The following is a 27,651-nucleotide window of genomic DNA, read 5'->3' on the forward strand; positions in this document are numbered from 1 at the left end:
ACAGAAACGAAGAGCTTCCTGCCTCACAGGAAGACAAAAAGCTGCCTCCTGCAGTCTGGCTACTTGTATTTCAAGGCAGACACTGTTGAGTGTCGAGACTTAACGCTTTGCTCTGCTCTAACAGCCAATAGGAAACAATTGCCATCACACTCTCTGACAGCAATGAAAGGAAAGAGGGGAACAAAACAGCAAGTAAAATCTATGCAGGGCCCGATGCCAAGAGGGTGATGTTGCACATAATTACAAAGCCAGCCACGTTTGGCAGGAAGGGGCTGTAATTCCCTGGGATAGTGGAGCTGCTAAACTCCAACTGTGAAAACAAAGCCTGAGTCACCAGCACCCTCCCTGCGGTGCAGTTATAGCCCCTTAATTCTGAACTGTTATTCCTGGTGCATTGCTCTAATTAAAAGGGAGCCCAGAATTGTGTAGGTTCACATAGTAACTGAGGTCCATCTGCTCAGTCAGTCAGCTTCCCGGATGCTGGCCGGGCAGCAGTGGTGCTCAGACATGCAGTCTGCTCGATATGAGGGAAAATCCCTTTCAGTTTCTAAGAGGTCGGAATTTGGGTGATACAGGTTAGAATCTCAACAGCAAAAGAGGTTTCCACACTGGTTAAAGAGAAAAGCAGCCCAGGTAGCTGTTGTGCTCAGCTCACGTTTCAGCAGCTCAGAGCTCCCAGCAGTGCACCAAGGAGTAGCTTCATTGCTTCACAGAGTGTTCTCCTGAAATCATCCCCAGCATCACTCGCTGTGGAGGGAGTGAGCTGTGTGAGAGGATGCATAAGCAAGTTAGTTCTTAGTGTAAAAACCAAACCAAACCATGGTCTTTGCATAACGCCACCAAGCAGGCAGGTAGTGTGTTTATCCAAGTTATTTCCCACCCCTCCCAGAAACAGTGAGGGGAAAAGGGTTGAAAAGCAGGGTTATGAATACAAGTAACATGACGCAGAAGAGATGGTCACAGTCTTTATTTCCACTTTAAGTCTTTAGCCATCAGTAAAGTGAATGGGCAAAAAAAAACAACAACCAAAACAACCAACCGAGCAGACAAACCCACTTTAGCTGGTTATTTCCAAATATAAATAACTGTGGGACAACTGAAATCGAGCCAAAATAGAAAAAGGGAGCTGGGGGAATTTAAAAGACAAAAGTAAGCCTAGCTGCACTGCCTTTTCATAGTGTCAGTGAAGAGGAAGTGCCATAACAAAAAGGAAGCTATGGTTACATTTGATCAGACGTTTATTCCGACATAGGCATGGAATTGCACTTTCATGAAGATGCCAGAGCTGAATGGAGTCCAGTGCACTGGGGGCATTGTGCGCACTTAGCTTAGCTTGATTTCTGCTGCAGTTCCTTCATTCTATTCAGGGCGCTGCCAGCCTGGAACCACTCGATCTGCGACTCGTTGAAGGTGTGGTTCAACATGATTGTTTCTTGGCTCCCGTTGGGATGCTTGATGATGCATTTCAGAGGCTAAGGGAAAAAAAAAGACTGTTCTTATTTTCCCCCTTCTTTGTCAAAGGAACAAGTTCGCTCGAGCTTCTCACAGGAAAATCCCTGTACGTTTCTAAGGAGCTGAAAACAAGGGTGGTCTTAACATAGAAGTGTGGCGGGAGTTACTTCCAGGGAGCGCTCCTGCCTAAGGCAGCAAGTCTGAACTGAAAATATCCTCAAGGGGTTTCTCATAACAGCTCAGGGTAATGTGATCTGGCTCCCCCCAGCTCTCTGGCCCCCATTGCTGGTGTGCAGCATTCCCTCTGGCTGAAGGTTGCGGGGCCGTCACTGCCTGTTCTGCCTCAGGCCCTCGCACACAGCTCCACGCTGTTACCCACCAGGGTTCATCCCTGACCCCGAGTGCAATGCCAAGACCAGCAGGTACCTTTCCAGGAGCAAAGTCCGCCAGCCCCACGATGCTCAGCTTGTCCACAGGATGAATCTTGTTGTAGTCTGCTGGATCCGCAAAAGTAAGAGGCAGCAGACCTTGCTTCTTCAGGTTGGTTTCTGCAGAGAACAATCCACTGAATCAGCTCAGTGCAGGGGATCAGGATTACTTCATGGCTGCTCAGTGCTTCTCCGAGGAGTTCATCAGTAATTACCACCCCAGGAGCAAATTGAGCATATCCACTGCTTGTGCCATATCTAACTACATACGTAACAGCATTCCTGACGTGAGACCATGCAATCTGTCAGCAGATAGAGTTCCTTTCCATAGGCATTGAGCCCTGAGGCAAGGTAAACATCTCTTCCACCCAAACCAAACATCCTGTTTATATACACTACAGGGGAAGCGCAGCTTACCGTGGATCCTGGCAAAGCTCTTGGTGATGATGACCCTGCCCCCTAAGTGACGTGGCTCCAAGGCTGCGTGCTCTCGGCTTGATCCCTCACCATAGTTTTCATCTCCAATAACCGCCCATTTGACACCCATTTTCTGTGATAAAAGAAAAAGATTTAGAATTCTGCAGCCACTCCAATGAGGAATTTACAGTAAGTACAACCCCAATATATCTAATTTCAGTGCAACACTACCAACACTGCTGTGCTATAATACATTCTACCAAAAGGCTCCCTTTGGTTCTAAGGATAGAAATAGAGGAACTAAAAGCTTCAGAGCAGTTAGGCACTGCTGTCCTTGGCTAACAAGGACTGAAGAAAATTGCTTCTAGGATCGAAAGCAAATCCTTGTTGCCACGTTTCTTTACACAGTTTTGTGCTGGGGCAGCACTCACACTGGTTGTGACCCCTGCTCTACTTTTTGGAAGACATACTTCCAAACTTGAACTTCAGTCTACCAGACGATCACTGCCAAGCTGATCAGAGAGTGAAAGGCCATTTCTACAAGTTCCAACCCAAGTTTTAAAGAAAAAAGGGGTCAATATATTTATTTCAACGTTAACTAGTCAGTCAGGGATTAATTCTTTAGATTCACACAGTAACTGTGCTCCATCTGCTTAGATAAGAAGGTGGGATTTAGTTGCAGTCTGCTGACACAAACACCTGCAAATTGTGAGTGCCTATAAGTGTTCTTCCCCTTTCACCTCCCCTTTCATATAGAGTTTCTGGTCCCGTCTGTGTCACAAGACCCTCCTCCCTCAGGCTCATGGCAGGCAGGGAAAGAATCTCCTACAATAACTGCCACAATCAGAGTAAGTCCCAGGAAAAATCCTGAACACTGAGTGAATTCACAACTGCTGCTACTTGAGCGGCAGGGAGAGGTCCTTGGTCTTGGCACAGACCACACTGAGCGCAAACATCCTCTTAAAACATATGCATCAGGAGAAAGTCCCACCTTATAATAACGGGCTGTGTCAGGGACAGGCCCGAACTCCTGAGTTAGTGCATTCCTCACAGAGTTGGCTTTGCCATTTTCAATGTTGATAGCGCCAATGAGCAGGTTGTTGGAGATGTTGTCCAGATGGCCACGGAATTTAAGCCATGGTCCAGCAGCAGAAATATGATCAGTGGTGCATTTCCCTTTTACCTAAGGAGTAGTAGAAGGGATGAATGTATTAGGATGGGTCAGGACTTGATGCTTCCTCACGCTTTTTACTCTGAAGAATCTTCACATCTTGTTTTAAAAGCACAAACTCAAGACAGCTGCATCTGTTACACAATCAAGGCGCACTAAGGCAGAATGCAGTGGTCATTCTGCATGCTTTGATTAGAAACAAGATCCTTGTTGCTAAGGGCAGAAGTACAGAAATGAGGTTAGCCACGACATCTTGTGCCATGTCCTCACTTCCCTCAGCAGCCTGTTCAAATGGCAAAAACAATTAAGTTCTTCCCGTTACAGCTCAGCCTCTCTGCTGGAAAAGCTCAGCAAGACACCGAGTGTTCCCTCTGAGTTTCCAGTGTGGATACAGGCCACCTCAGCCTGCTGGAGCAGAATTCCCAACAGAGAGGACAGCTTTCCTACTGGTAGTCCCACAGTGTTTCTAAAGGAATTGTGTGGGTCAAACAAGCACAGCTCAGCATGGAAGCATGGCTCTTGAGAATACCTGAAGCTCTGCCACTGAGAACCAACAATGTACCTGAAGGACAAATACCACAGCACTGTATTTCTGCACCTATCACTGTGTTAACTGAAACTACTGAACTGAACTCACCACAGAGAGGGAGGAGAAACTCATGTCTTCCCTAAGAGACTGAAATGTAATGTTTAATTATTATGAAATAAGAGTTTCTCTTCCTGTAAGACAACACAACTACTGATGGATGAGAAGATTCTAACAACCTGATTTCAGACAAAATGGCTTTTAGAACTGTCAGATATTAGAGATGCTAGTGTATGGTTCTAACTGGGAAAAATTCTCCAGACTTCATGGCATGGGTGGGATCACATTCCACAGCATAACGAACTTTGTTTTTCATGATATTAGCTAACAACTAGCATCGAGCAGAAAAGTCTCTTAGTTACATTGCAGTATTGCAAAGAAACATGAGCACAAGAGAAGGAAGACCCTTGTTTCACTTCCCGTAATAATGCAGCTGTAGGGGAAGAATCTCAAGACAGCTCAAGGCACACTCCAAAGCTTCTTGTAACTGATGTGCAAATCCCTGTTCAGCAGCCCTGCCACAGCTGGTGTTCCCCTCTTTGCTCCTGACCTTGATGAGGATCAGCATGTCTTCTAGATCCTTGCCATCCCACTTATCAAAGGGCTCAAGAAGCTGGAGGCGCTGGCTGGTGGGGCTCACATCCACATGCTGCCCGCTGCCATCCTTGGGAGGGTACTGATATGTGTCCTGGCCTGGGTCAAAATCCTTCCAAAAACAAAAGGAAAAACATCAGTCTCAGCCAACCCTAACATCTCTTGAGGAGAACAAGACAATAAGGGCAACTGCACCAATTACAGCCTTAACATTAAGGAAGAGGTCACTGCGTGAAAGCTCCCCTACTACACATAAAGAACAAACAGTGACAGGCCTTCCCTTCCCCAGACCAAGCAGTTACCAGCCTAGGCAGCTCATCTGCATCAGGTGCTTCTAGTTTAAACTTCTTCCCATCTGCTCCTGTCAGGAAATCCGTCTCAGGGTTAAATTTTAGAGTGCCAGCAATGGACAGAGCTGTGACAATCTGAAAGAAAAATGACAATTTAAAAGAATAGTCTTCCTCTCATCATTTCACTTGAAAATCCTATGCCTAAATTAGACAGCGGTCAGAAAGCTCTCACAACTACACACCAAACTACACTGTGTCTCCTTCCTAAGGGAGTAGAATGAGCTCCCAAGACAACAAACTATCCCACAGGCTCCCTGTGGCTGTCCCTTACCTCTGGGGAGGTCACAAACGCGTGAGTCTCTGGGTTGGCATCATTGCGACCTGTGAAATTCCTGTTGTAAGACGTAACTATTGTGTTTTTCTCTCCTTTCTTTATGTCCTTCCTGTAAAAGAAAGAAACACGCTCCTCAGATCCAAAGGGAAGATTACTTCTAGATGTCCTGCTGTTAAAACCCCCAGTCTTGACTTTGGTATCAGTCATTGTCTTTGGGAAATGTTTAGTGAGCGCCCAGGCATGTTTTCCTCCCTTAAGTACAGACTCAAAACCAAGGGCAGTGAAAAGTCAAGTAGGACACTGATTCCTAGAGTAGTTTTCATAGACCATGTTGCGCACTGTTGAACTGTCTGAACAATTATCTACTAGAGTGTGTACCTTTGGACACATCATCACTAGCAAGGACAAGGAGTGTGTCTCCCATCCCTCTTATCAGGAATTTTCCTCCCTGCCACTCCATTGATTGAAGACCAGTAGCTTATCCTATTTTAAAAGAACCAAGCAAACTCCAGCCCATCTTCTCAAGGATGACTAATCTCTCTCTCCATTTTTGTCTGCTATCAAAAAACCTACAGATGTGGCCACATGTGTGGACTTTTTGCAGCTTCATTTGTCTAAATGCTCAGCTTAAATCTGCAGTTTTCTGCATCATTTCTCCCCCTCCAATGCACATCACACAGCTGTGTCCAATGGCTAGGGTGTGTTTAATTCCTAGTGTGTGGAATTTACAATCAAAAACAAAGCTAGAAAGAAGCCCATCTTTCCCCTCACCTGTCCCACTGGCCAATGCATGGCCCACAAGCGTTGGCAAGAATCAGCCCTCCAACATCTCGCAAGATTTGTGCCTGGGGACAGACAACAATTTCGTTACTAGGAAGAAGTCCAGAATACATTTCTGGTGTTGCTCTTTCAGAAAAAGAGGACACTCACAAAGCACCAATCCAAGAACGTTTCTCTCCTTGTTTCACTCCCAAGTTTTGAGTCTCTTATGAATACACGGGGTCTGATCCCAGTAAACTCTGAGTTAACACTTGGAAAAGCACAGGAAGACTTTACCACTGAGTTTCCAATCTCTACCTATTTTAAATGGAACAATCCAGCTACTCAGATATTTGACTGAGAGCAGTGGCTGGTCTGATTAATTTTCTGCATAATTCCTGTCAGCGTAAGGATTGGTTTGGTAAAAGTGCAGGCAAGAACGAGCCTACTCAGTGCACTCCGAACAGGAATCAATCAAGAGGGCAGCTTTTGAAGAAGTCCACGTAAGGACTCGCATAGTTGGTCTCCAAGCTGTGACAGCATCCAGCATTTACTAAATATAAGAACCAATTAACACACTGTTATATTTTTCTCCCCATGCCAAACTGTTCTTAAATGAGAAAATAGATCAACATATCCAGTCAAAACACTGTCTAGGTAATGGCAGGACCTGAGGGCATAGCAGCACAAGGCTACTGTACCTCTAGTGATAAGTGATGACAAAGTTTAAAAGGTTTCCATAAACCACTCTAGACTCCTGAGCATTGTCTGGAAAAGTTGAATGTGTATTGTCTGGAAGTATAAAGAGTGGTCATACTCACGTAACCGTCCCTTTCAATGGTGGCACGGATCTGCTCTGAGCCTGGAGTGATTGTGAACTTTGATTTGCACTTCAACCCATGTGCCAGTGCCTGCTTTGCCACTGCTGCAGAGCGCCCCATGTCCTCATAGCTGGAGTTGGTGCAGCTGCCAATCAGGCCTATGGGGTTTGAAAGAGAGACAGGAAGGTGGTTACTGCAGCCATGGTTCTGGGATGCTCCTCCCTGACCACCTCTCAGCAGAAAACAAGGGACAACCTATTCCACCAACGAGGAATCCAAAACAGTTTCAGGTGCTAACACTGCCAAACCTCCCAAGCAAGATCCTGTTGTCACAAGCAATCCTTTGCCAGGTTGTGGAGCTGCTAAGTCAGAACACACTGCCTGGCCACTAGTCTACTTATTGTTTCACAAGGTCAGAGTGGCACCTATTTGCGCTTTGGTTAGGCAGAGAGGTATTCATCCAGAGATACAGAAAGGGCTACAAATCAAGATGAAAAGAAACTGAAGAAATGATAAAAAGAGGTGGGTGCCTCACTATTCAAATTGAATTTGAAGTTTTCCAGCCCTCTCAGCACGCACATTTGACATTCTTTTTTTTTTCCTTCCAAGAAACTTACACACCCAACTAGCTCACCTCAGTTTTCTTGGCTAGACCCCATTGTACCATTCAGTTTTGGTACAGACATTCTGTAGTCCTTGGATAAAGCATCCTTTGTTACGGTACAAACACCACATGAGGACACACTGTGCTGCACTGACAGTACTCTAGTGCTAACCAGTAGAGAGTAACTCTTCAAGTTACTTCAGGTTATTTGTAACAGCAACGAATAACAAGTTTCCCACCTGCAGTGTGGCCTTTACAATGAATTTGCATTCTTTTCATTCCCACCTGGAACAACAAGAGAAGCCAGCCAATGGCTACCGTCCTACAAACATGCAGGTATCCAAGCCTGCTCTTTAGAACAACAATCATGTTCTTGACAGATCTTCATTCAAAGCCTGTTGCACGGATTTGACCAAAAGTGCTATTCTACAAGTAACACTACTGCCTACCCAAGTGTTTCAAAGTTCCCAGCAAGGGGAAAAACTTGCCTGCTTCTTGAGATTAAATTCTCTCTAGCCATCCCAAATCCAGGCCACACATATAAGATGAGAAGAGACTACACTTCTCAGAAAGTTCATATACCTATGAAGAAATGACACTAACCCCAAATCAAAGGAGCAGTAACTAGTAAGCATTAAGGGACTGGATCTCAAGCTACACAACCAACCACTTATCCCACAACAGCAACATTCATGCCACAAAGATGTAGACGAAAGAACAAATACTACCCACCAACTCTGATATCAACAGGCCAGCCCTCCTTTTCTGCCACAGCACCAACATCTGACACAGGGTGCGCCAGGTCTGGTGTGAAAGGTCCATTGATATGTGGCTTCAGCTTTAAGAAACAGCAACAAAGTCAGAAATTACAGTAGCCAAGAAAAAACCCTCAGTCAGCAGCAAATAAATTCCTTTCGTAGCCCTGTACAGAAGCTGTTTAAGATTCACCTACACAAACACCTAAGCAGAAGCCGTCAGTAGAGCAGGACTGAGTGTTGATCTAGAATAGCCAGGGGTGCTGCATCCAACTCCCAGTATAATCCTCATTCACACAAATAGTCACATCACAACATCCACAATGGCTAGCAGAAAGCAAGCCTTACCTCACTGAGGTTGATTTCTATCACCTGGTCATACTGACAACCAGGATCTGGCACCAAGTATTGCTGGAACTCATCTGCTAGTGCAGCTATGTCTGGAATGAGAAAGAAGGGAGATCTGAAAAACTGCAGCAAATGCAAGGTAAAAGAAGACTGGAACAACTGAACACAGGGTCTGCAAAATATCTACCCAGGCACTTAATCTACAGACCCTATTCCTGTATATGCAAGGTCAGAAGTAACAGCAGATGAAACTGCAGGAAGATGCTGCTCCCGGAATACAGCTCTCAAATCCATGCTTCTACACACTTCAACCCTCAAGCTCTCTTACCAGCTCGCCCTGTCTTGCCCAGGTATTTCTTCATCCGTGAGTTGTAAGGGAAGACTGAGGTGGTAGCTCCAATTTCAGCCCCCATGTTACAGATAGTTGCCATTCCTAGAAAAAGAATGGGAGAAAAGATCATGAGGTCAATGACCCAAGTCCAAGACTATCCCATTCTTCAAAGGTCAAACCACAGAAAAGACAGCAAAGCCAAGAGAGATCAGGTTCATCAGGCCTAAAAAACCTAACTCCACCGCAGACAGGATGCATTGACTACATAATGGCTGCTTCAGTCCCTAATGTTTCTGATCAATACTATGTCTGCAGCCAGACTTTGGTACAAGGAAGGAGTTGAAAGCCACAGTAATTCTTGATTATGGAAGGTCTAATAGGGACTCCTCCCCATCTGCACTGAGCACTGAATATACTTACAGCAGTGACAAGTGTCTATGCTACCCACAATGAGTGTCTGGTCTCTTCCTAATATCTTATTTATCTTTATAGGAAGAGCCAGAATGCATTTATCTACATGAGAAATCTGAAGAGCTGAGTAAAAGCTTCTGGTGATTGAGTACAATAAAAAAAAACATTTACTCGTGGCATTGGGACCACCCAGTGCCTTTCAAGGACACAGCAATGAAGCAGTAGCAGATGCTGTTTTATATTTAGCGGGCTAAATACCACAGTTCAGCTCCCCATGATTCAAGAGAACAAAAATCTTAAATTGCTCTCAAGCTATCCAAATTGTAGCCAAGCCATATGAACAGAGAGAAGACCAGCACCTCCAACAACACCCAGCTCCAGATAAGAGATTCTTGCTGTCTTACCAGTGCAAGAGATTGAATCCACACCAGGCCCGTGGTATTCGATGATGGCCCCTGTTCCACCCTTTACAGTGAGGATGCCAGCCACTTTCAGGATCACATCTTTAGGAGAACTCCAGCCAGAAAGCTTGCCAGTTAGTTTTACACCAATAACCTGAGTAACATTAAAAAGTATATATATATATATATTATACTGTCATCATTTCCCTTCAGCAGCCAAAATAATTCCTCATACTTCTCAGAATGTGGGTAGTCACAACACAAGGGGGAAAAATCCTGAAATACCACAACATGTGCACAGGGGCTGAACTCAATGACAGGGCCAACTGAAGAGATATCACTACTTGCCTGCTTCTATCCACCTCTGAATAAAAAGGCTGGAAATGGAAACTCAGAGCTGCCTATGAATCACAGACAGGCTGTTCGATTGTGTGATTACAAGTAAAAATGTTGATTGTATATAGTGCCTAATGTAGGTTTCTTATGTATCTTAAATCTCACCTGCAACACAGAGGATTAGTATTCCTTTTGCTCTTACCTTTGGGCATTTGAGCTCCCAAGGGATTCCTGCCATGACATCTACAGCATCAGCTCCACCCACACCGATGCAGATTCCCCCCAGGCCACCTCCGTTGGGGGTGTGTGAGTCTGTGCCAATCAACATAACCCCGGGGTAGGAATAGTTCTCCAGAATGATCTGAAAATAAAAATGGATCGTTTGCTTGCTTGTTTGTTGGGAAAGGAGGGGGGAGGCACCAAGGAAAACAACAAGAACAAGAATCTAGATTAGTTTTTATTTGCAGATTTCAGTAGCAAGAAAGTAATTTAATTTGCTTTGGATTGTAAGTTCAGCTGTATTTCAAATTCCTTTCAGAGGAATGACAGAACAAGGTACCAAGTCTTGGCCTGAGGGTCCTCGCTCATCCCAAGATAATATAAAAACTGAAATTGTGATTTTCCATTTTCCACTGGAAGATGAATTCTTTCCAGTAACCTTTGTTGGAGCTCAGGGATCTGTTCCTCAGCCTCCAACCCCCTTTGACTCAACTGCTGAACGAGCCAATTCACCTGTCCAGAGCTAGCGAGATCTTTTGCAGACCTCATGGTCCCACAGCAGCAGAATACCAACAGGCCCCTCCAATCCATGCTGCAGGCCAAAGCCTAATCACATGGAGGAATAACTCACAAATATACCAGGAGGCTGCCTTTTCCTCACTGCTGATTCCAGAACAGCCTCAGCAGAACTCATTTAGCCCTTTATCAAGAAAGCTAAAACTTTGCCTCTAATACTTCTAGACTTATATACATGTACAAGAAAGGTCATTTCCAAGGCCTCACTTTGGCACTGGATTCTGAAGCTATAAAGCACATCCAGTTTTCTCCAACCAGGGAAACTAAATCATAAATAAGCTGGCAGCAACAGTAGGTAGCTATGTTGCCACATGACAAACATTATGAGTGGTTTCAGAGCAGAAGTGACCTGAAGTGCTCCCATGAGCTTTTGGAGAGTTCACCTGTTCTATTTCCTTCCCATGCTGTGTCACTGAGTTAAAATAAGCCATTCCATAGCTAAGAACAGAGAGGACTTGATGGCACCTGGTCACAAGCTCCTTCCTGAGAGGATGTTTAACAGTAGTCATCTACACCCCTCTCCATTCCTTCTGCCTGTGTTGCACTTCAGTTTGTCCTACCTGCATCTCAGGAATAATGCAAAATGTCTAGTAAACATACACAGGGAATCAACCAAGACCAAGACAGGGAAATCTGGCTAGAGGCATTGATTTTAAAAATCAAAAAGCCTCATTAAGTGATAAGTTATCTTGGGATGGTCACCTTCTTTTGAGGTGCAAGTGCTACAACTAGATCATCTCAGACCTGAAAACTACTGAAAACTGTTCTGTATTTTATCCAGTTCAGATAGCAATTAGTTATGTGGTATTGTTGAGTACTTAAAAGTGAGCTGCTCTAACTGGTGTCCTCATAGACTTTCTTGGTTCACTATGGAACAAAATGTACATAAAACAGCCCCCCAAAAGGCATGTTCCTAAAGCCTCTTTTCTTAACACTAAAAGGAATGTATATTAGCCTTATGTAGCTACTTCATGGCACCACTTTACCATCCAACCATATCAAAATAAGCCAGCACCAAAGGAGTAAAGGTTCTCTGATTCACGTGGCCTGCTGCTGGCACTCACTAATCACGCATCAGGTTACAGTTTGACAAAAATAGCCTCTGAGTAAAAACACTATCGTTGAGATAACTGAAAGGGAGAAAACAAGAAAGATCTCTTGCCTCAAAGAGAGTTGCTACTTTGAACTGGTGAAATTTCTAAGGGTTTGTGCTCTCCCTTCACCATGAGGTAAAAGAACCACTGGATGTTCAAAAGAATTCAAATACATACATTACCTGGTGAATGATTCCTGATCCAGGTTTCCAGAATCCCACCCCATACTTGGCACCAGCCGTCGACAGAAAGTTGTACACCTCCTGGTTTATGTCCTAGTCACACAGGAAAACACACAATATTAATAACGTTCTTCTGTAGACCATGAGCTTGAACACATTCCTTTCTACTCAAGCCTGTCCATAGGTTGTTCCATGGCTTTGGAACAGCTGGGTGGTGCACATCACTCCCAAAACCAAAAGGGATCAGTGCTAGTCTGTCATCACAGGCCACTTAATTTCACTCAGTTTCATCCTACTTGAAGCTCTACTAATGCATCTTCTTTTGTTTCAATTCCAAATAGCACAATTAAAGGAAAACCCTGCCATTAAGGTATTTGAGAATGCTCTGGTTATTTCTTGTATTCTCACAAGGTACTTTAACCTGTTTTTCACTTCCTCTGACCCCTCCTTCCTTCTCTGCCAGCTGTCTCCTTTGTTTTACACATGCTTTGCAGACATTTCTAATCTCTCATATTAGCATTCTGGCTTTACTTTCACAGATGAAGAAATAGAATTGGAAGTCGGTGGGTGCCATTTCTCATTCTGTTGAGTTGCCTGCTAAGGACTCGCACAATGCTGCCTTTCTTGCTGCACTACCACCATTACTTGCAGAGGTCACACTGTGAAAATTGCTTGTGAGAATAACCATGGTTGCCAAGGAAGTACAACGATACGTATGTTCTGATAACTCTTGGCAGAAGAGTGGCAGAGTAAATAAGATAAGCGCTAGCAGAAGAGAGTTTCTTAAAGACTGTTCTCAGGCAGCTATGTTTCAAAATAAAGAGGAAACTAGGATAATGGAAGAACTGTCTCAGCACACACTTGCTGAGGTTTCCCATGAGGCAGCAACAGTTCCTTAAGCGCTGTTTTCCACAGGGAGTCAGGTCACTTTACTCTGTTTGTGCATCTCTCCCCAGTAAAGTATGATGATGAGCCAGGAGCAAATTCAAACCACCCTCCGGTCTGCCAGCATTCACTGTATGCCAGCTGGCAGCTTCAGAAGCAGAACACAGTCAGAAGAAGGCAAGACCTTTACTTGGTCTGCTCAGAGCAGCTGGCAGAGGAGGGACTCTGCCCTGCTCAGCAGCAGAATACCATGGGCATTACAAAGAACAAATACAGGAATAAGGGAGAGAAGAAGACAGCTTCAGAAGTTTCTGAGAACAATCTTAAAATCCACCTGAACACCCACAAAAGGTTTGACAGATTCTTCTGTTTTGGTACCAGGATCCAAGTCACAGAGTCTTCTGGCTATGACAATGGACTCATGCTATGCCCACATGGGGGCTTCCTCCATCTCCCTGCTATACTAACAGGATGTCCTTCCGTGGCAGATTTGCTGCGGTATGTAGAACAGAGGTGCATGCATCTCATGCATCTCTATTTGACAGAAATCTCTGAGGAGGAATAAGCAGTAACAAAGCGATGGGGAAAATTAAAAAGAAAAACAACCCTTAGTGAAGAAGTTGGACAAACAATATTGGAATTCTCACATAAAGCACAATATCCTTCATGTCTACTTAAACATCTATACCTGTCCTTGCTGGTCCTGAATGCTGCACATGCTTCAGTGAGCATTCAGCTAATCACATGCAAGTGGTCTGGGAAACAGAAGTAGTTATTTGCTCCCCATTCACAGTGTAAGTCAGTGTGATACAAACACCACATGTTCAGGATGCTTTTCATAGTGTATGATCTATTCTTTCATTGATAGCAGATTAGGTCTAACTCTTCCCATACTTAGGGTTAAGCCATATAATGGAAGAACTTCAGCTGAAAAACTCCCAAAGTCCTGCCTGCTCAGTTTCTTCACTGCATCGGACATACCTACAGAGCTGACCACACAGGCAATCTGGTGCCATGTCTGATTTCATGGCTCTTCTGGAAATAAAAAATAAAAGAAACTCTTCCCAGGGTGGAAAGAGGCTTTCAAACAGTCTGAATTTAAGTCTCTGCATTAGTCACCTTGGCTCTTCGAAGATCCTTGTCACCACCTGACTGCGCTTCTATGAGGTGATCACAGTGGATGGTGGAAGGCACGGCCACTTTCGGCAGCCCGCTGCTGATGAACTGCAACATTGCCATCTGAGCAGTGGCATCCTGCATGGCCACGCGGTCAGGCCGTAGGCGCAAATAGGTCTTGCCTCTCTCAATCTCCTGTTTTGCTGGGTCATCCAGGTGTCCATATACAATCTTCTCGGATAAGGTCAGGGGACGGTCAAGCCTGGGGAGACAAAGGAATTTTGTATCTGCATGTTGTCTAGTTTAACATTAGCCTGTTTTAAGGATGTAACTGAATAAAGATACTCTCTGCTTCCTTTTACCACTCAAGCTGCTGAGACATGAACACAGACACCTGCATGCTCATCTTACAGAACTAACATATCAACTGGTAGCTCACTGAAACAGATGCTTGGCCCAGAAAGTCCGAAAGGATACAGACTGATGTCACTTTTGCTTTCTCATGTAATCTTTCTATACAGTAAAGCAATGACTACTCATTTCCCAAGGTTAGACTTGGGAAAAGCCAGAGAATGATGAAGTGAGACAGAGGTCAGACTCAATTCACAAGTACCAGATCAAGGACAAGTAAGGAGAGTTTCACGACCACAGACCTTCTAGGTGCTGTAGAGTTCTACTGGCTGTCTCAGTTGAGGAGCCTATTTATGTCAGTGGTGAGATCTTGTTAGAAGGAGCTAAGCAGATGCTATGACATGAAATGAGAGTTACCACAACTAACAAAGGATGCAAAGACCAAAGGACACATCTTACAAACCACTGACAAGGTAAGTAGAGCAGGAATGACAACTCAAGAGGCAGACAAGCCTCTATCAGCAGATTAAGGTCACCGTGTTTACATACATTACAAACTCCTAGCCCATCTTTTTGTGCCTAACGCCTACAGCGGAATACAGGAGAACATTCACTGTCAAAACAAAGTGTAAAGGAGCATTAACCTACAATGACCACTACCCACGCACTGCTTCCCCAGAAAGGTGTGAGGGCCAATACAAATGCTCCAGAAGGAAGGTGTTAATAAAAGAGGACAGAGCCCTTTCTAGCACCTCCTCTGCACTGACCTACATGTCAGTGTTCATCATAACCTTCAACCCCTCCCACAGTGCCCCACTGCCACATGGAGACATTACAACCCATTTTTCACTATATCTGCAACTGCCACAGCCCAAAGCACCTAACAAACACACTCTTTGCCAGAGCCCTGGGATGGTTTTCCTTCCTTTCCCATCACTGCAGAGCTAAATTCTGCACAAAGGCCTTACCCTTTCCCTCTTCACTCCTCCACTCTTACCTCTTACGGACGATGTTGATGTTCTTCTCCAGCTTTTCATAGTTGATGTATTCATTAGGCTCAAAGTGGCTCATGGCCACCTTGGCCCGCTGGCACAGAACAGATGCAACATGGTAGCGCCGTATCCCACCATTCAGTGCATGCTGGAAGAAGGAGAGTGTTAGTGCTGGAACCCAGAACTGGTATCACTTGGAATCACTTGTTGGTATTGAGTTGACACTGTTGGATGAGCAAACAACACTGAATGGGACCAAGCAGATACCTTTCTGCTCCACCACCACATATCAAGATCTCAGTGCAAGGTACTGGATTTAAAATATTGCTTAAAATTATCAAGACCAAAAAATGTCACCAATATTTTTATCCAAATCTCTTGTTTTATTGTATTTTTAATAATGTTTGTTAATATTTTCCATAATGAAAAGTCCAGGAAATCCAGGAGAGAGCATAGCAGTCAGCACACTAGCAATAAGGGTGTTGGTTGTTTTCCTACCAAACAATCCTATGCTATTAGATACACATCTCTCAGTAGGAGCAAAACACATCTGCAGCGTTTTAGCGGCCACGCACCATTCCGGTCCAAGTAAATCTGAAATAAAGTTGGTGGTACAGGGGAGAGCATTGCTGTAACAGAAGGACAAATGAAAGGCAGTCATCAGATTTCAGCCTGCTGCACTTTAAGCTCACAACTTCCAGAATATACCACAAATGTCAGAGGTTAGATGACGACTTCTCCCACTGGAGAACCAACCACCACCAACCAACCACCACTTCAAAATCTGAAGCAGGGCTCTCCAAAGATCTGAAGAGAGGTGTACCCCTATCAGATAAAAGTCAGATAGTATCTTCTCAACTCTTGCATACACATCTGTAAACCTTTTTACTTCATGAAATAGCTCAGTGAAATGTGGTAGTCATTAGAATACCACACATTCAAATGGTAATCACAGTAATAGCAATACAAAGTAGTTGACTTCTGTTTGATCCTCACCACAGCTCCACATGCCAGATATGGAAGAGAAACGAGCCTGAACCTGGAGCTTCCGAAACAGGAGGGGTATGAGGACTGCTCTGAAAGCAATGCCTCCTATTTTATTACATTGGCTTGTGATGGCACAGGCAGCTGTTAGTGGTATGGTAGTAGTGGTAGAACCTTCTCACCAACATTCGGTTACATTCTGTTGCTGTGTGACAGAAGGCAGCAGAGTGGCAGCCTGAAAGAACGGTGTCTGCCATGGAAGCATGTATGAACCAAAGGTGTATCACTGAATTCCTCCATGAAAAAAAAAAAAATGGCACCTGCTGACATTCATTAATGATTGCTGAACATTAACAGGGACCAAACAGTGCATGTGAGCACAGTGAGCTGGTAGTGGGTGGTGCATTTCAGCAGTGGTGACAGTGACATGAAAGACAGGCCATGTTCTGGTCAGCCATGCAGACTTTCACGGGCACAGCATGCAGGTTCTTGTTCATCACTGTTGAAAACACATTGCTAATGGTGGTGCCTATGCTGAAAAACTGTTTTGTAGCTGAGAACTTGCTCCATCAGACAGTGCTATTGTGCTCTTTATATCCACTGGAGTTTCCATGGAGGCATTACTTTTGGAGCACCCCCCATAAAACTACAAGATTAAGTCACAAAACTGACAGTTTCCTGTTTCATTTTCTCCCACTTTTTCCTGAAACAAAACGTGCTCCAGTGGGTTTCTTTGGTATCTTTTGCTTGTTTTTGCTGAGTAGTGACAACAGCCACGGGAAGTATGTAGTCAGCATCATTAGGTTCTGGGCTGAGCACCCAGCAAACAGCTGCCCAGCGGGCTCTTCTCTGCCACTGAATTTGTTTACCCTGCACCTGAGTGTTCTTTACTCAGAAAGAAAAAGAAACCACTGCAGGGCACCTGAGTCTGTCAGTATTTTGGTAGGTGAAAAGCTTCCCCTACCAAATGAATTGATAAAAGACACCTTACTAAATGTGTCGTTATCTTTGAATCCTCCTTAAGGAAGCCTACTCTTATCTATGTGGACTTTGAAAGCTCATCTGAAACAGCCAGCTGTCTCGTAGTCAGCTCACAGCAGTAAATGCCCAGATATAAATCTGAATTCTTGAAACTCACATTTTGGCATCAGACATGGTAGGTACATCCAGTAAGCATAAAGCCTGTAGTCAAAAGACTAGAAGCTTTGCCACATGCCCTCCTATCCCAGAAAGCACTCCTAGAAATTCTAACTGAAACCCAAAATATCATTTTTCCTTCTCCTCCCTGATCTAAGAACACTGGCCAAGTTTCCAACGCTGACCATGATTCAGCCTAAAAAAAGCAATAAGGTATAATCAACATGTAAATGCAAGCTGTTTTCCCAGACCCACTTCCAAGGAGCAACCAAAATTAGCCTTCTGAAGGTGGGTTTAACTCTAGCCAACACGGTTTTCTTGCCAACATACACAAAGCTCACAAAATGCAACTGCTTTGTATGTACTCACAAGACCTTCAGCAAACCCCTGACACTTCAGTTGGTTTCACAGTGCTGTTCTTTCTGTCATTCCTTAGCCAACGTGGCTTGAGAAACAAAATGGCTCCCAAAAGCATCTTTCAGAATGGCATGAAAAAGACCTCTGTCCTCTAAGGCTTTTATAGGAACCATACTATAAATAGGACTGTCAGCCTTAACTGGGCTAATTCCAATTTATTTCTCTTTAAGATAAGCTTAATACCAGCTTCCAGCTCCAAAAGCCTGTTCTAGGAGAGGAGATGAGCAGAACCAGCATTAATAGCACATGCCACATTCAGTGCTGGCACTACTGCAGCAACTAGCAAGATGAGTCATGTTATCATTACATCTCTAGACTGCTACATATGAGAAAAGCTATTATTTGCTTCCTATAGCAACCAGCCAGAATGATTGGTAACAGTCCCTTAAACTGAAAAAAAAGCCTACTTTGAATCTAATAATATAATACTCCCAAAGGTCTAAACTTCATGCATTTGCTGTGCTGACACATATCCACTTAAGTACACACCCACTTGACCTGACGTGACTGCACATACCATAAAAGGAGAAACAACCCATTATCCTAATAAAATATTTGCTTATGTTTTATCAGTAGTTGTTTCTCTTCAAAGTGCAAAGTAGCAATTATTTAACAGTCAACGATGAATACACTGAGATAACTGCAATGATGCCATGTTGTAAGTTTTACTTTAAAAAACAGTCCTTTTCTAAGACATCTGCACCGAGAGCAACAAAGTAATAACATAAAATGTGAGTAAGAACCATAGAATCACTGAATATCTTGAGTAGAAAGAGATCCATAAAGATCATCAAACCCAACTCCTGGCTCCACGTGGTACCACCCAAAAAGCCGGCCCTATGTGTGAAAGCATTGTCCAAACACTTCTTGAACTCTGGCAAGCTTGGTATTACGCCCACTGCCTTCTTCACAAAGTGCTTTCAAAGCACCTCACTCAACGATCCTTCACGTGTCCCTTCCAAGCTGAGCTATTCTGTGACTCTCTGATAAGGTTATTGCTGCAGCTCCCTGGGTAGAGGGAACACCCTCCCCAAGGTCACAGCTGGCAAATGGAGCAGTCCGAGCTCTCAGCTTCACCATGTGGCACGTACTGAGGGCAGCACAGCAAGCAGCACTACATGAGAAAATGGCATTCTACTGCCTTCTAGGCTTTAAAAAACAATCAAGTGTTTATTAGTGAGTAGATAGTAAACGGGATAATGCCCTTAGTACTGTAGTGCCCGTGATGGGCACAAGCAGACGTGGGTTTTAGAGGTCACAATGGAGAAGACTGGGAGAGTCATTATGAAGGTAGATTCAAGCCATTTGGAAAATAAAATAATAATAATAAAAAGATAATTGATGTGGCCGCCTGGCCTTGCACGGCCCCTTTAACAAACAGATCTAGGAACTCCCATCCACATGAAAGGCCGCAGTCCTGGAGCCGGGCAGCCAAGGGCACAGGCTGCTAACGGCACGAGATGAGGAGGAGCCCGCGGAAGGAGGAAGCACGGCCCCAGGCGCGATATCTCGGCCTACCCGGGCGCGGTCACCTTGCGCTCACCTTGAGGCTCAGCGGTGCCCGGAGGCGGCGGGACCCGCCCGACACCGAGGCCCATCAGGCGGCCGAGCCGCCTCCGCCGGTGCGGCCCCGCCATCGCCATGGAAACGGGCGTCGGGCCGCGCCGGGGACGCGCTGACCTACACGCGCAGACAGCGGAGACCCGGCCCCACGCCTCCGCCCGCCGCCCCGCGCTCCCTCTGCCCTCCGTCCAGGATTGCAGCGGCCCTCACCCCACCGCCCAGCCCGGCCTCGCCCGGCCCCGCCCGTCCCGCGGCGCTCACCCGCAGCCGAGCCGCCAGGACGCAGTACGGCGCCATTTTGTGCACTGACAAAGATGAAGTCGCGCCCCGATGGCGTCAGTCCGCCCTTTTGATACCTCTGGCGCGGGAGGAGGCTGAAGGGGGCGGGGTCCAGCGGGTCCTGGCAGGGAGGTACCGGAGGAGAGAGCGGCGTTCCCATGGCGGGGGTACGGGCGTTCCCCGCGTTGAAGGGAGCAGCGAGGCGGATTGGGTTTGAAGCACCATGCGGAGCTCGGTTACGGGTCGGTGTCCCCTCCCGGAGCGCCGCTTTGTCGGACGCTCTCCACACCCCTGACAGGACCGGGACACGGCGGCAGAGCACCGAGAAGTGTCGCCGGCGCCATGGCCAAGCACCATCCGGATCTCATCTTCTGCCGCAAGCAGGCGGGCGTCGGTGAGTACCGGCGCGGTCGTGGCCCTCCGCACCTTGACGGTGGGCTCGGGCGGCAGTTCGAGCCCGTTAGGTGCCCGTTAGGTGCCCGTCAGGCCCCTCGCGCAGCTCCTCGTTCTTCCCTCGGCCCTCTGAGCTCGGGGTTCGTGGCGCTCCCCGAGGCCGCAGGGATGTGGTTGGGGATCGCGATGCGGCGCTGAGTGCGGGTTTCCTTATGGCCGGTGGGAGCCGTTGGCCGGACACCGTGCGGAGGGACTGTGGGCCGGGTGGGTGTGCCCTGAGGACAGGCGTCGCTTGTATTTGCGTTCTAAATGTAGCCTCAAGTAATATGTGTTTTTTCGCATTCTTTTTCCCCTTACAGCAATTGGAAGGCTTTGTGAGAAATGTAAGTACATCTTCTGCGTGTAGTTGTTTGAGAACCCAACTCTGTGGTAAGTGCCTGCAGCTCGGTTTCTCTTTTTGCTCTGCTGCTGACTTGGGGTCACAACCAAATAGAAATAGCAGGTAACTGCAGCTTGGGCTGGGAGGAGTGACCTGTGTGTTGGCCTGAGTGTATGGAGCAAGTGCGAGAAAAAGACCGCACAGCTTCCCTTCAGCATCTGTTAGAATGGGAAATGGATGGAAAAAAGTGCTACAGCAGATGAATATGCAAAAACAAATATCTATGCAACCTACTGCAAGGAACCTGCTTTGGCCAAAGTGTTGGACTTGATTCCTGGAGATCCCTTCCAACCCCTATAATTCTGTGCTCGTGCTCACCTATAGCAGAAAAGAATAAGCACAATTGGTCATTAGATCCTTGCAGGAGCTCAGTACAAGTAAGCCAGCTATTTCTAGGCTCCAAAAAATGTTAAAAACAAGCGAAGTGAGGAGAAGCACAGTCTGAAGCAACTGAACTGTTTTCAGAAGTACACAGAAGTTAAATGGATTCCCAGTGGTAGTAGCTGAGGGCAGTTGGGACTGAGATTGAAGAGCAGGTTAAATGAGCTGTTTGTGAGAGTCAGGATTAAATACCTTGGGAACTGGTAATAAGATCTGAAGCCTTTCATCTGGAGGTCAGAGTTTTGGATCGGGGCCCGCAGAGCAGAGACTGTCCATGGCATCTGATGGCTGTTTGCCTGTATGATAAGAGCACTTGTATTTCTCTCAGTCCCTTGTGAGAAAGCAAGAGCAACTCTGTGAAGTGGCAATTTATGCCGGTTTGCCCTTTTTTTGGCCTTGGATATGGCTGGCTGTTGGCCCTCGTTCCTCTGAAGTCTGTGTAAATATAAAGTTGCACCTTGTGCCTGTAAGCTAAAGTTCTGCAGTCTAACTGCGTTGTCTTTGAGCATACAGGCAAGTTCTTTGTCCAGCAGACTTTTCCTCTTTTATGTGGGGTGGAGAAAAGGACGTTCTGTAACCAAAGACTGCTGTACTTGCAGGTGATGGCAAATGTGTGATCTGTGACTCGTACGTGCGGCCCTGCACCCTGGTGCGCATATGTGATGAGTGTAACTACGGCTCGTACCAAGGGCGCTGCGTCATCTGCGGGGGCCCAGGGGTGTCTGATGCCTACTACTGCAAGGAGTGCACCATCCAGGAAAAAGATGTACGTTGTCATCCAGTCTCCTGTAGAATTGCTTATGTCTTTGTTTAATAGCTATGCTTATCTTTAAAGGGACTTAGAGCAAGTGATATTAATGTTAGGACATTGGATGCTTGGGTTCCTCTCCCAGAACTGGCACTGGTTTTCATTTCCTTGCATGTTTCTTTTTCTGTCGGTGGTTCCCAGTGTTTGTGGAGCACTTTGAGGTAGCGAGCAGTGCCTCGATTCTGTATCCCATAGGATCCTTGTGTGCTTTACGATGCATACTCACAGTTCACTTCCTCCACGCTCTGCTTGTTACCACTTTCAGCTGTTATCTTACTAAATCTCTCAGCCAAAGTTTTATCAGCAGCAGAGACACTTTAGACGTTGCAAAGGCAGTGGCAGGATCAGCTTCTTACTGTGTCCGTGATCATACCATACATGGTATGATCATGCCACTGGCATATATGGTACCATAAGGCCTACAGAATCACCACCCATGTTTACTTTTGTGTTACAGTAAAATTAGCCCTTAGTGTCCTTCGTCCTTTGACAAGGCAGATGCTCGCTCTCTAGGTATTCAATAATATCCATCATAGTGAGGGCAAGTCATGAAGAACTGCCAATGAAGTAGTAGAAAGACTGTAGGGAAATGCAAGAACGTGATGCTTGCGGTTGCAGTGTGTCAGAGTATGGACCCAATGGAGAGTATCGGCTGTGTGGTTTTGGGGCTGGATCCTTTGCAAACACCATCTCCAGCACACCCTGATGTCAGCAGAGTGTGCTGACAAACAGCTCTGATTTAGAGGAATGTACTTAGCTGACTGAGCTGCTGCTTTAATTTTCTGCAGCACCCATATTTTCTCTAGAGGTCTTGCAGGGCAAGCCCGTGTCTGAATTTAGTCAGTAGATCTGGCGGGAGCACCATCTTTCTTAGTATCTAAGTATTATATGTGGATAGAAATGCTGTTGGTGGTACTGCCTTCTACATCTAGAAGTGCTGTGACAAGCAGTAGTTTTGTTGTCTTGTCTGTGGGACCAAAGAACTTGTTTGGCAGTTTATCAGTTAAATAGACCAATTCATATTGATTCCTAATAGGTATTTTTCGTGCTCTAGTCTCATCTGTAGGTTCAGATGTAGAGCAGCTCGCTGCTCTGGAAGGGAGGGTTATAGAGAATATAGAGCTGGAGGAGCAGATAGCAAGTCAGAATTGAGGTATTTTGATAGCTGGATGAAATCTTCTATAGAAGACCATTGATGTGTACCAGCAAACTTGCATATTAGGAACTATTGCAAATGTGAATTTGCAGATCTAAAAGAGCAAGAACGCTCAGAGTAAGAACAGCCAAAGGTGGTACACATCACAATTATGATAGCTGGTGCTGACCTAAATAGAATAGGAAAAGCAGACAGACACAGCTCTGCGCCTGAACCTCTACCAACCTGAGGCTCCAGTCATAGCACTCATCTTCCTTCATCCTCAGAGGAAGACTGAAAAGAATCAGGAAGGAAGAAATCAGATCCTTAAATGGTGGAGGTGGATGCTTTTAGGCACAATGTAGAGGGCCTGGTTAGCATTAGCCTTGGTTTGTGCCTCCCTGGAGAGAGGGACTGAGGTATCATTTCACCTCAGTTCTGTCTGTGGGTAAGATCCAAGATCTGCCTTGTCATCCAGGACAGATCTGAGTTACAAGATATCATCCTTTCTTGGGGGACAGGAGCATGCTTATGTTCTACCTCCTTGTGAGAGGGTGGAAGAATAAGCAGAGCCCTGCAATAATGCTGTCAAGATTGTCACAGGCGCCCTGGTTTGTGGGAGGCAAAGCTTGGAAGAGTCCTGCTACTGAGGTTCCAAGTCGACTAACAAGACAGTAGCTAGAGATGGGTTGTGGCAGGTGATTTACCCCCTTTCCTCTTTTCTTGTTACTTTTACTATGCAGACCCTCCCCAGCAGGTCACTTCTCCCATGCAGGAGCCAGTACTAGTGGCACAGCTTGAGTGCAGTTTCTGCAGTGGCTGACATCTGCCCAGAGGCTTTCTAAATCTAATCCACTCAGTCTTATGCAACAGTCAAGGACACGTGTTCCTCTGCCTGTTGGGCACCTCAGCTGCTGTCGCTAGCCACATCATTTTGCCCTCAAGAGTTATGCAGATGCTGAGCTCAGGGGGCTCATTGACAAATGTTCTGTGGTTTGCAGAGAGGTGCATGTCTCCCATTTGTGTTTGCAGCTATGCCTCTGAAATGGGGCTCTCCTCCCCTTCTTGCATTTGTTTTGTTGGTTTTTGTTGCTGCTGTTGGTTATTTTGCATGCTTTCTACTGCAATTCAGGCACAAGGTCTTAATCCACATATCTGCTCTGAATAGCTGTCCTCTCCCAAGAAGACCACGTAGTCTCTGAAGTAATCAATCCAACCTACAGGAAATCTGAGATTCGCTTTTGCTGTCACAGCTGAGAGAGATCTCTAAACACAAGAATGGCTTAGTGAGATCTAAAGCAACAAGATTCTTTGGGGCTAAGGAGGGGAAAGGTTATTCCTTCGAGCCTCGTAAATCCTCTGTATCCTAATTTAGAAAGAATCCAGTCTTGAGGCACTGAGCATCCTTTTCATTAAACTGTTATACGAGCTGTTTTCCATGTTCACCCCAGTGAGGAGAGTGTCCTAGAGTAATGTTAAAAAGGCATCCACCCTTTTTCTTGCTGATAGTAACCAGAATATGAGGGTAGTTTGCCTACACGGGTGTTTGAAATATGTGTTGAGGACAGGGTGGGGAGAGAGGGACCTGGGATGAGCCTCTTGGAGCTGTGTATGTGATGATAGTGTTCTGTTTGCTCAACTCTCACTTCACATTCTCTTTTCTTTTTGCAGAGAGATGGTTGCCCTAAGATTGTCAACCTGGGCAGTTCCAAGACAGATCTCTTCTATGAAAGGAAAAAGTATGGATTCAAGAAGAGGTGATCCTATCTGTTCACAGCTATACCTCCTGTCAGGTTGGCAAGAGGGTCTTGGAGCATCTCTGGACTTTACTATTATTGAAAGCCAGCTATGTTTTCTAAAGCAGTACAAATTCAGTAGTATACTTGGGGCTGAGAGGGGACTGAAACCTGATTGGAACTGACCATCAGAAAGAATAAATGTGGACTGGCTCTTGTTTTTTCAGTAGCTTTGCTAGTAGCTGTCTCAACTAGTAACTACCACAGCTAAAAAATATCCTGGTGGGCAATCATTTGCATTAGGAGGAGACTGGCTCAGTAAAAACCAAGTGCTGTTGCTGGTGTGGAGAAATGCTCTGCTTCCCTTCTTGCCAGGTATCTTAGCTGTTAGAAATCACCCCACACATTGGTACAGAAGCATAGAGAGCCAGTCCTGTGTGTCTGCTCCCCATCCCTTCCTCCAGTATATTTCCACGCTGCCCTGTTTTGTGAAAAAGCTATCACCATTCGTGGCTGGTGCTTTCCTAGGGAGAGCACAGCTGTTCCATGTTTTCTTTGACAGATTAATCCAAGGCCCTTTCTGTAACCACTCCTGTAGGATGCATACCAATAAAGCTTCTCTGGTTTTTTATGTTTTGTGTAACAGAAGGATTTCTCTCTGGTTCATTCTGTGCCTGGCCTCTTTGGAGCTTTCTGGGGACACAGAGGATTAGCCCAGCTAGAACTGTACAATGGGTTATCAGGTTTCCGACAGTGTCTGCTTATGGCCATGTGACCTTGCTGCAAGGAGCTTCAGGGAATGGCTATTGCTTTTGTGCATGTGTGATCCCAGTCGCTGATCATTTTGTCCTGTAGCATGAAGATCGCTGAGCTTGTAACCCTTATCCTAGCTAAAACGGCTGTGGATGTTGTTTCACCATGCAAACATCCAATCCCTTTCTAAAACCTACTAAGCTATTTGACTCGCTGTCCTGTTCTTGTGAATAAGTTAAAGCCTTCCCTGCTGTAACTGGAAACCAACTATTGTGTGATAGGCTATTAGCTGTATGCATGCTGAAAACCAGGGGCTGCTTGTTTGTCAAATACCAGTGCAGGCTAAAAGCGGTCTGTTTGCTCAGCAGAGATCTGGAAATGGGTGCCTTTACGCAGAGGGATAACTGCGTGTGTACCCCAGAGGGTTAAATTAGGGCTGTACCTCATGGTCCTTAAGGTCTTCATAGAGCACAGTGTGTGCTGCAGTTAGGGTAGTCACTCTCTGTATACAGCAGCTTCTGGGATTTCAGTTATTCCTCTGAAGCTCGTACTGGTTCCTCTAGCTCCTCTCTGACTTAAACGTCTCTTCTGCCCGTTGTAGCCATTTAGGTATTTCAGCTAAGAGAAAACAAGCAGACAAATTGTGATCTCCTTTCCCATAAAAGTCATTTCCTCCTGCTGTAGCTGGCTCTAGCTATGAGTGGTCCTACAGCTATCCCAGCTGTTCCTCCCTCCCCCCTATTTTTCTCTTTTTTCTCTTATATTTTCCTCTTCCAAGCCTTTTGCAATCTCAAGAACATCCACGTCTTCTTCCCTGCACCTTGGTTCCCTTGCACAGCTTCTGGTTAGCTTGTACTAATGTGGATGCCATTTGCTAATATACTCAGAGCAAACTAGTTCTCTGATTCCAGCAAACCCACTCTTTGAGTATTTCTGCTCAGTAAGTGGCTGTCTCTTGTTCCTGGCTGGGAAGCTCATGTCCAAGCTGTTATCAGCTGCGTTAAATTCTGTATTTCTTTAAAATCAGAACATGACATGCAGATTTTTTTTTTGTACCTGGAACTTTATCACTTCAACCAGAATTTATCAGTTACTCTCAGTCAGGCTGCCTGGGTTATCATATAAGGAGTGCAGAAGGTTGGTACTTATCTTTTCTGCTTTCTTTTCTTTCCCTGAAGTTTTTTAGATGAGAAATGTCATTCAGTGAAGCCAGTGGGAAATGAAGTTTGAATTTCTTTTTTTCTCAGAGTTACTGCCTCTGGTGCAGGGTACCTTAGAAGATCTAATTTTGGAGCTGCCCTTGTTCCTGACCATTTAACCAGGGGTTGCTATAGAGACCTGAGAGCCCTCATCCCTTCCCCCACCCCAAAAAGGGCTGAGCACACTTACTTCCTTGGCATTCCTGCTGCCCTCGCTCTGCTGGGTGTATAGGTCTGCATTTGGCAGCAGCAAGAGTAAAGCTGCCATTTCTAGTTGTTCTGAGTCACTGGGCAGGTGGAGAGAGGGAGGGACGGGCGCTTTTCCCTTTGCCTTGTTTGCTCAGAGAGCTCTGGGGAGCATGCCAAATGCCTGTGCTGCTCACATCGGTTCAGTGCCGCTGCCTTTCTGGTACTTTCAGAGCACGGATGGGACATTGGCCCAGAGCTGCTTATTCAGACAAGGGTAACGGATACAGTTGGGTAGCCCAGAAAAACTCAGCCTTTGCTTGCGTGGTGATGATTTCTGTTTGCCAGTGAGTGATACCCGTGTGGGGGCCACCAGGAAAATGAAGTGTTTGTTACCTAAAGAGATCAAGAGAACAAAATTCATTGCAATCACTCTTCTCCAGTAGATTTCCTGTCAGTACTGCATCCCAGAGCGCATAGTAAAAAGGGGTGGTAAAGGAGGGAATGAGACAAGGAGTGTTCTGCTGTGTGCTGTTAGGCCCTGGAGAGGCGTCACCTCCTGGTGCAGGTGATTCAGGGTCTCCCTGGTTGCAGGTGGAGGAGCAAGGACAGCTGGAAGGGATGCTGCCTTTCCCATGGGGCTGAACCCCCATGGTACTGGCTGCAAATCCTGAGTGCATGGAGCTGAAGCTATTACTTTTCTAGGCAAAGCTAGTGCTTCCCCCCCAACCCCCCCCCCCCAATCAAAAGGATGTTATGTAATAAGTAAAAAATCCTTTTATTTTAAA

At 45.7% G+C, this 27,651-nt stretch overlaps 2 protein-coding genes and 1 long non-coding RNA gene across 4 annotated transcripts; 1 reads left to right on the forward strand and 2 right to left on the reverse strand.

Moving 5' to 3' along the window:
- Positions 1 to 951: 951 nt before the first annotated feature.
- On the reverse strand, positions 952 to 19,937 carry ACO2 (aconitase 2). The gene is made up of 18 exons (XM_015861085.2): positions 19,816 to 19,937; positions 15,459 to 15,601; positions 14,114 to 14,372; positions 12,110 to 12,202; positions 10,241 to 10,399; positions 9,706 to 9,856; positions 8,888 to 8,992; positions 8,560 to 8,651; positions 8,189 to 8,294; positions 6,853 to 7,010; positions 6,044 to 6,117; positions 5,270 to 5,381; positions 4,951 to 5,073; positions 4,605 to 4,760; positions 3,289 to 3,480; positions 2,298 to 2,430; positions 1,879 to 2,000; positions 952 to 1,472 (listed from the first exon to the last, which is right to left on the reverse strand). Exons 1-18 carry the CDS (start codon positions 19,849 to 19,851, stop codon positions 1,329 to 1,331), a joined length of 2,358 nt encoding a protein of 785 aa, XP_015716571.1. The 5' UTR covers positions 19,852 to 19,937; the 3' UTR covers positions 952 to 1,328.
- Positions 19,938 to 20,018: 81 nt separating this feature from the next.
- On the forward strand, positions 20,019 to 25,356 carry PHF5A (PHD finger protein 5A). 2 transcript variants are annotated; one of them, XM_015861247.2, is made up of 4 exons: positions 20,019 to 20,227; positions 20,586 to 20,609; positions 21,646 to 21,812; positions 24,661 to 25,356. In XM_015861247.2, exons 1-4 carry the CDS (start codon positions 20,176 to 20,178, stop codon positions 24,748 to 24,750), a joined length of 333 nt encoding a protein of 110 aa, XP_015716733.1. In that variant the 5' UTR covers positions 20,019 to 20,175; the 3' UTR covers positions 24,751 to 25,356. The 2 variants fall into 2 exon arrangements, with proteins under 2 accessions (XP_015716733.1, XP_015716742.1); XM_015861256.2 differs by lacking the exon at positions 20,019 to 20,227 and adding an exon at positions 20,344 to 20,490.
- LOC116653419 lies at positions 25,215 to 27,255 on the reverse strand. The gene is made up of 2 exons (XR_004307215.1): positions 26,868 to 27,255; positions 25,215 to 26,096 (listed from the first exon to the last, which is right to left on the reverse strand). It is a non-coding gene; the product is annotated as an uncharacterized LOC116653419 (long non-coding RNA).
- Positions 27,256 to 27,651: the final 396 nt, after the last annotated feature.

This window comes from Coturnix japonica, chromosome 1 (genome assembly GCF_001577835.2).
Source record: "Coturnix japonica isolate 7356 chromosome 1, Coturnix japonica 2.1, whole genome shotgun sequence".
Lineage (NCBI taxonomy): Eukaryota > Metazoa > Chordata > Aves > Galliformes > Phasianidae > Coturnix > Coturnix japonica.

What these genes read in the sequence shown, in the direction of transcription:
- PHF5A (XM_015861247.2), top strand. Translation starts at nt 20,176, where the DNA reads ATGGCCAAGCACCATCCGGATCTCATCTTCTGCCGCAAGCAGGCGGGC. An exon ending in TGGAAGGCTTTGTGAGAAAT is followed by an intron (nt 20,610 to 21,645) that starts GTAAGTACATCT and finishes CTGTACTTGCAG; the next exon opens with GTGATGGCAAATGTGTGATC. An exon ending in GCACCATCCAGGAAAAAGAT is followed by an intron (nt 21,813 to 24,660) that starts GTACGTTGTCAT and finishes TTCTTTTTGCAG; the next exon opens with AGAGATGGTTGCCCTAAGAT.
- ACO2 (XM_015861085.2), bottom strand. Translation starts at nt 19,851, where the DNA reads ATGGCGCCGTACTGCGTCCTGGCGGCTCGGCTGCGG. An exon ending in TAGAAATCAACCTCAGTGAG is followed by an intron (nt 8,295 to 8,559) that starts GTAAGGCTTGCT and finishes TGTTTCTTAAAG; the next exon opens with CTGAAGCCACATATCAATGG. An exon ending in CGGACTTTGCTCCTGGAAAG is followed by an intron (nt 1,473 to 1,878) that starts GTACCTGCTGGT and finishes TTTTTCCCTTAG; the next exon opens with CCTCTGAAATGCATCATCAA.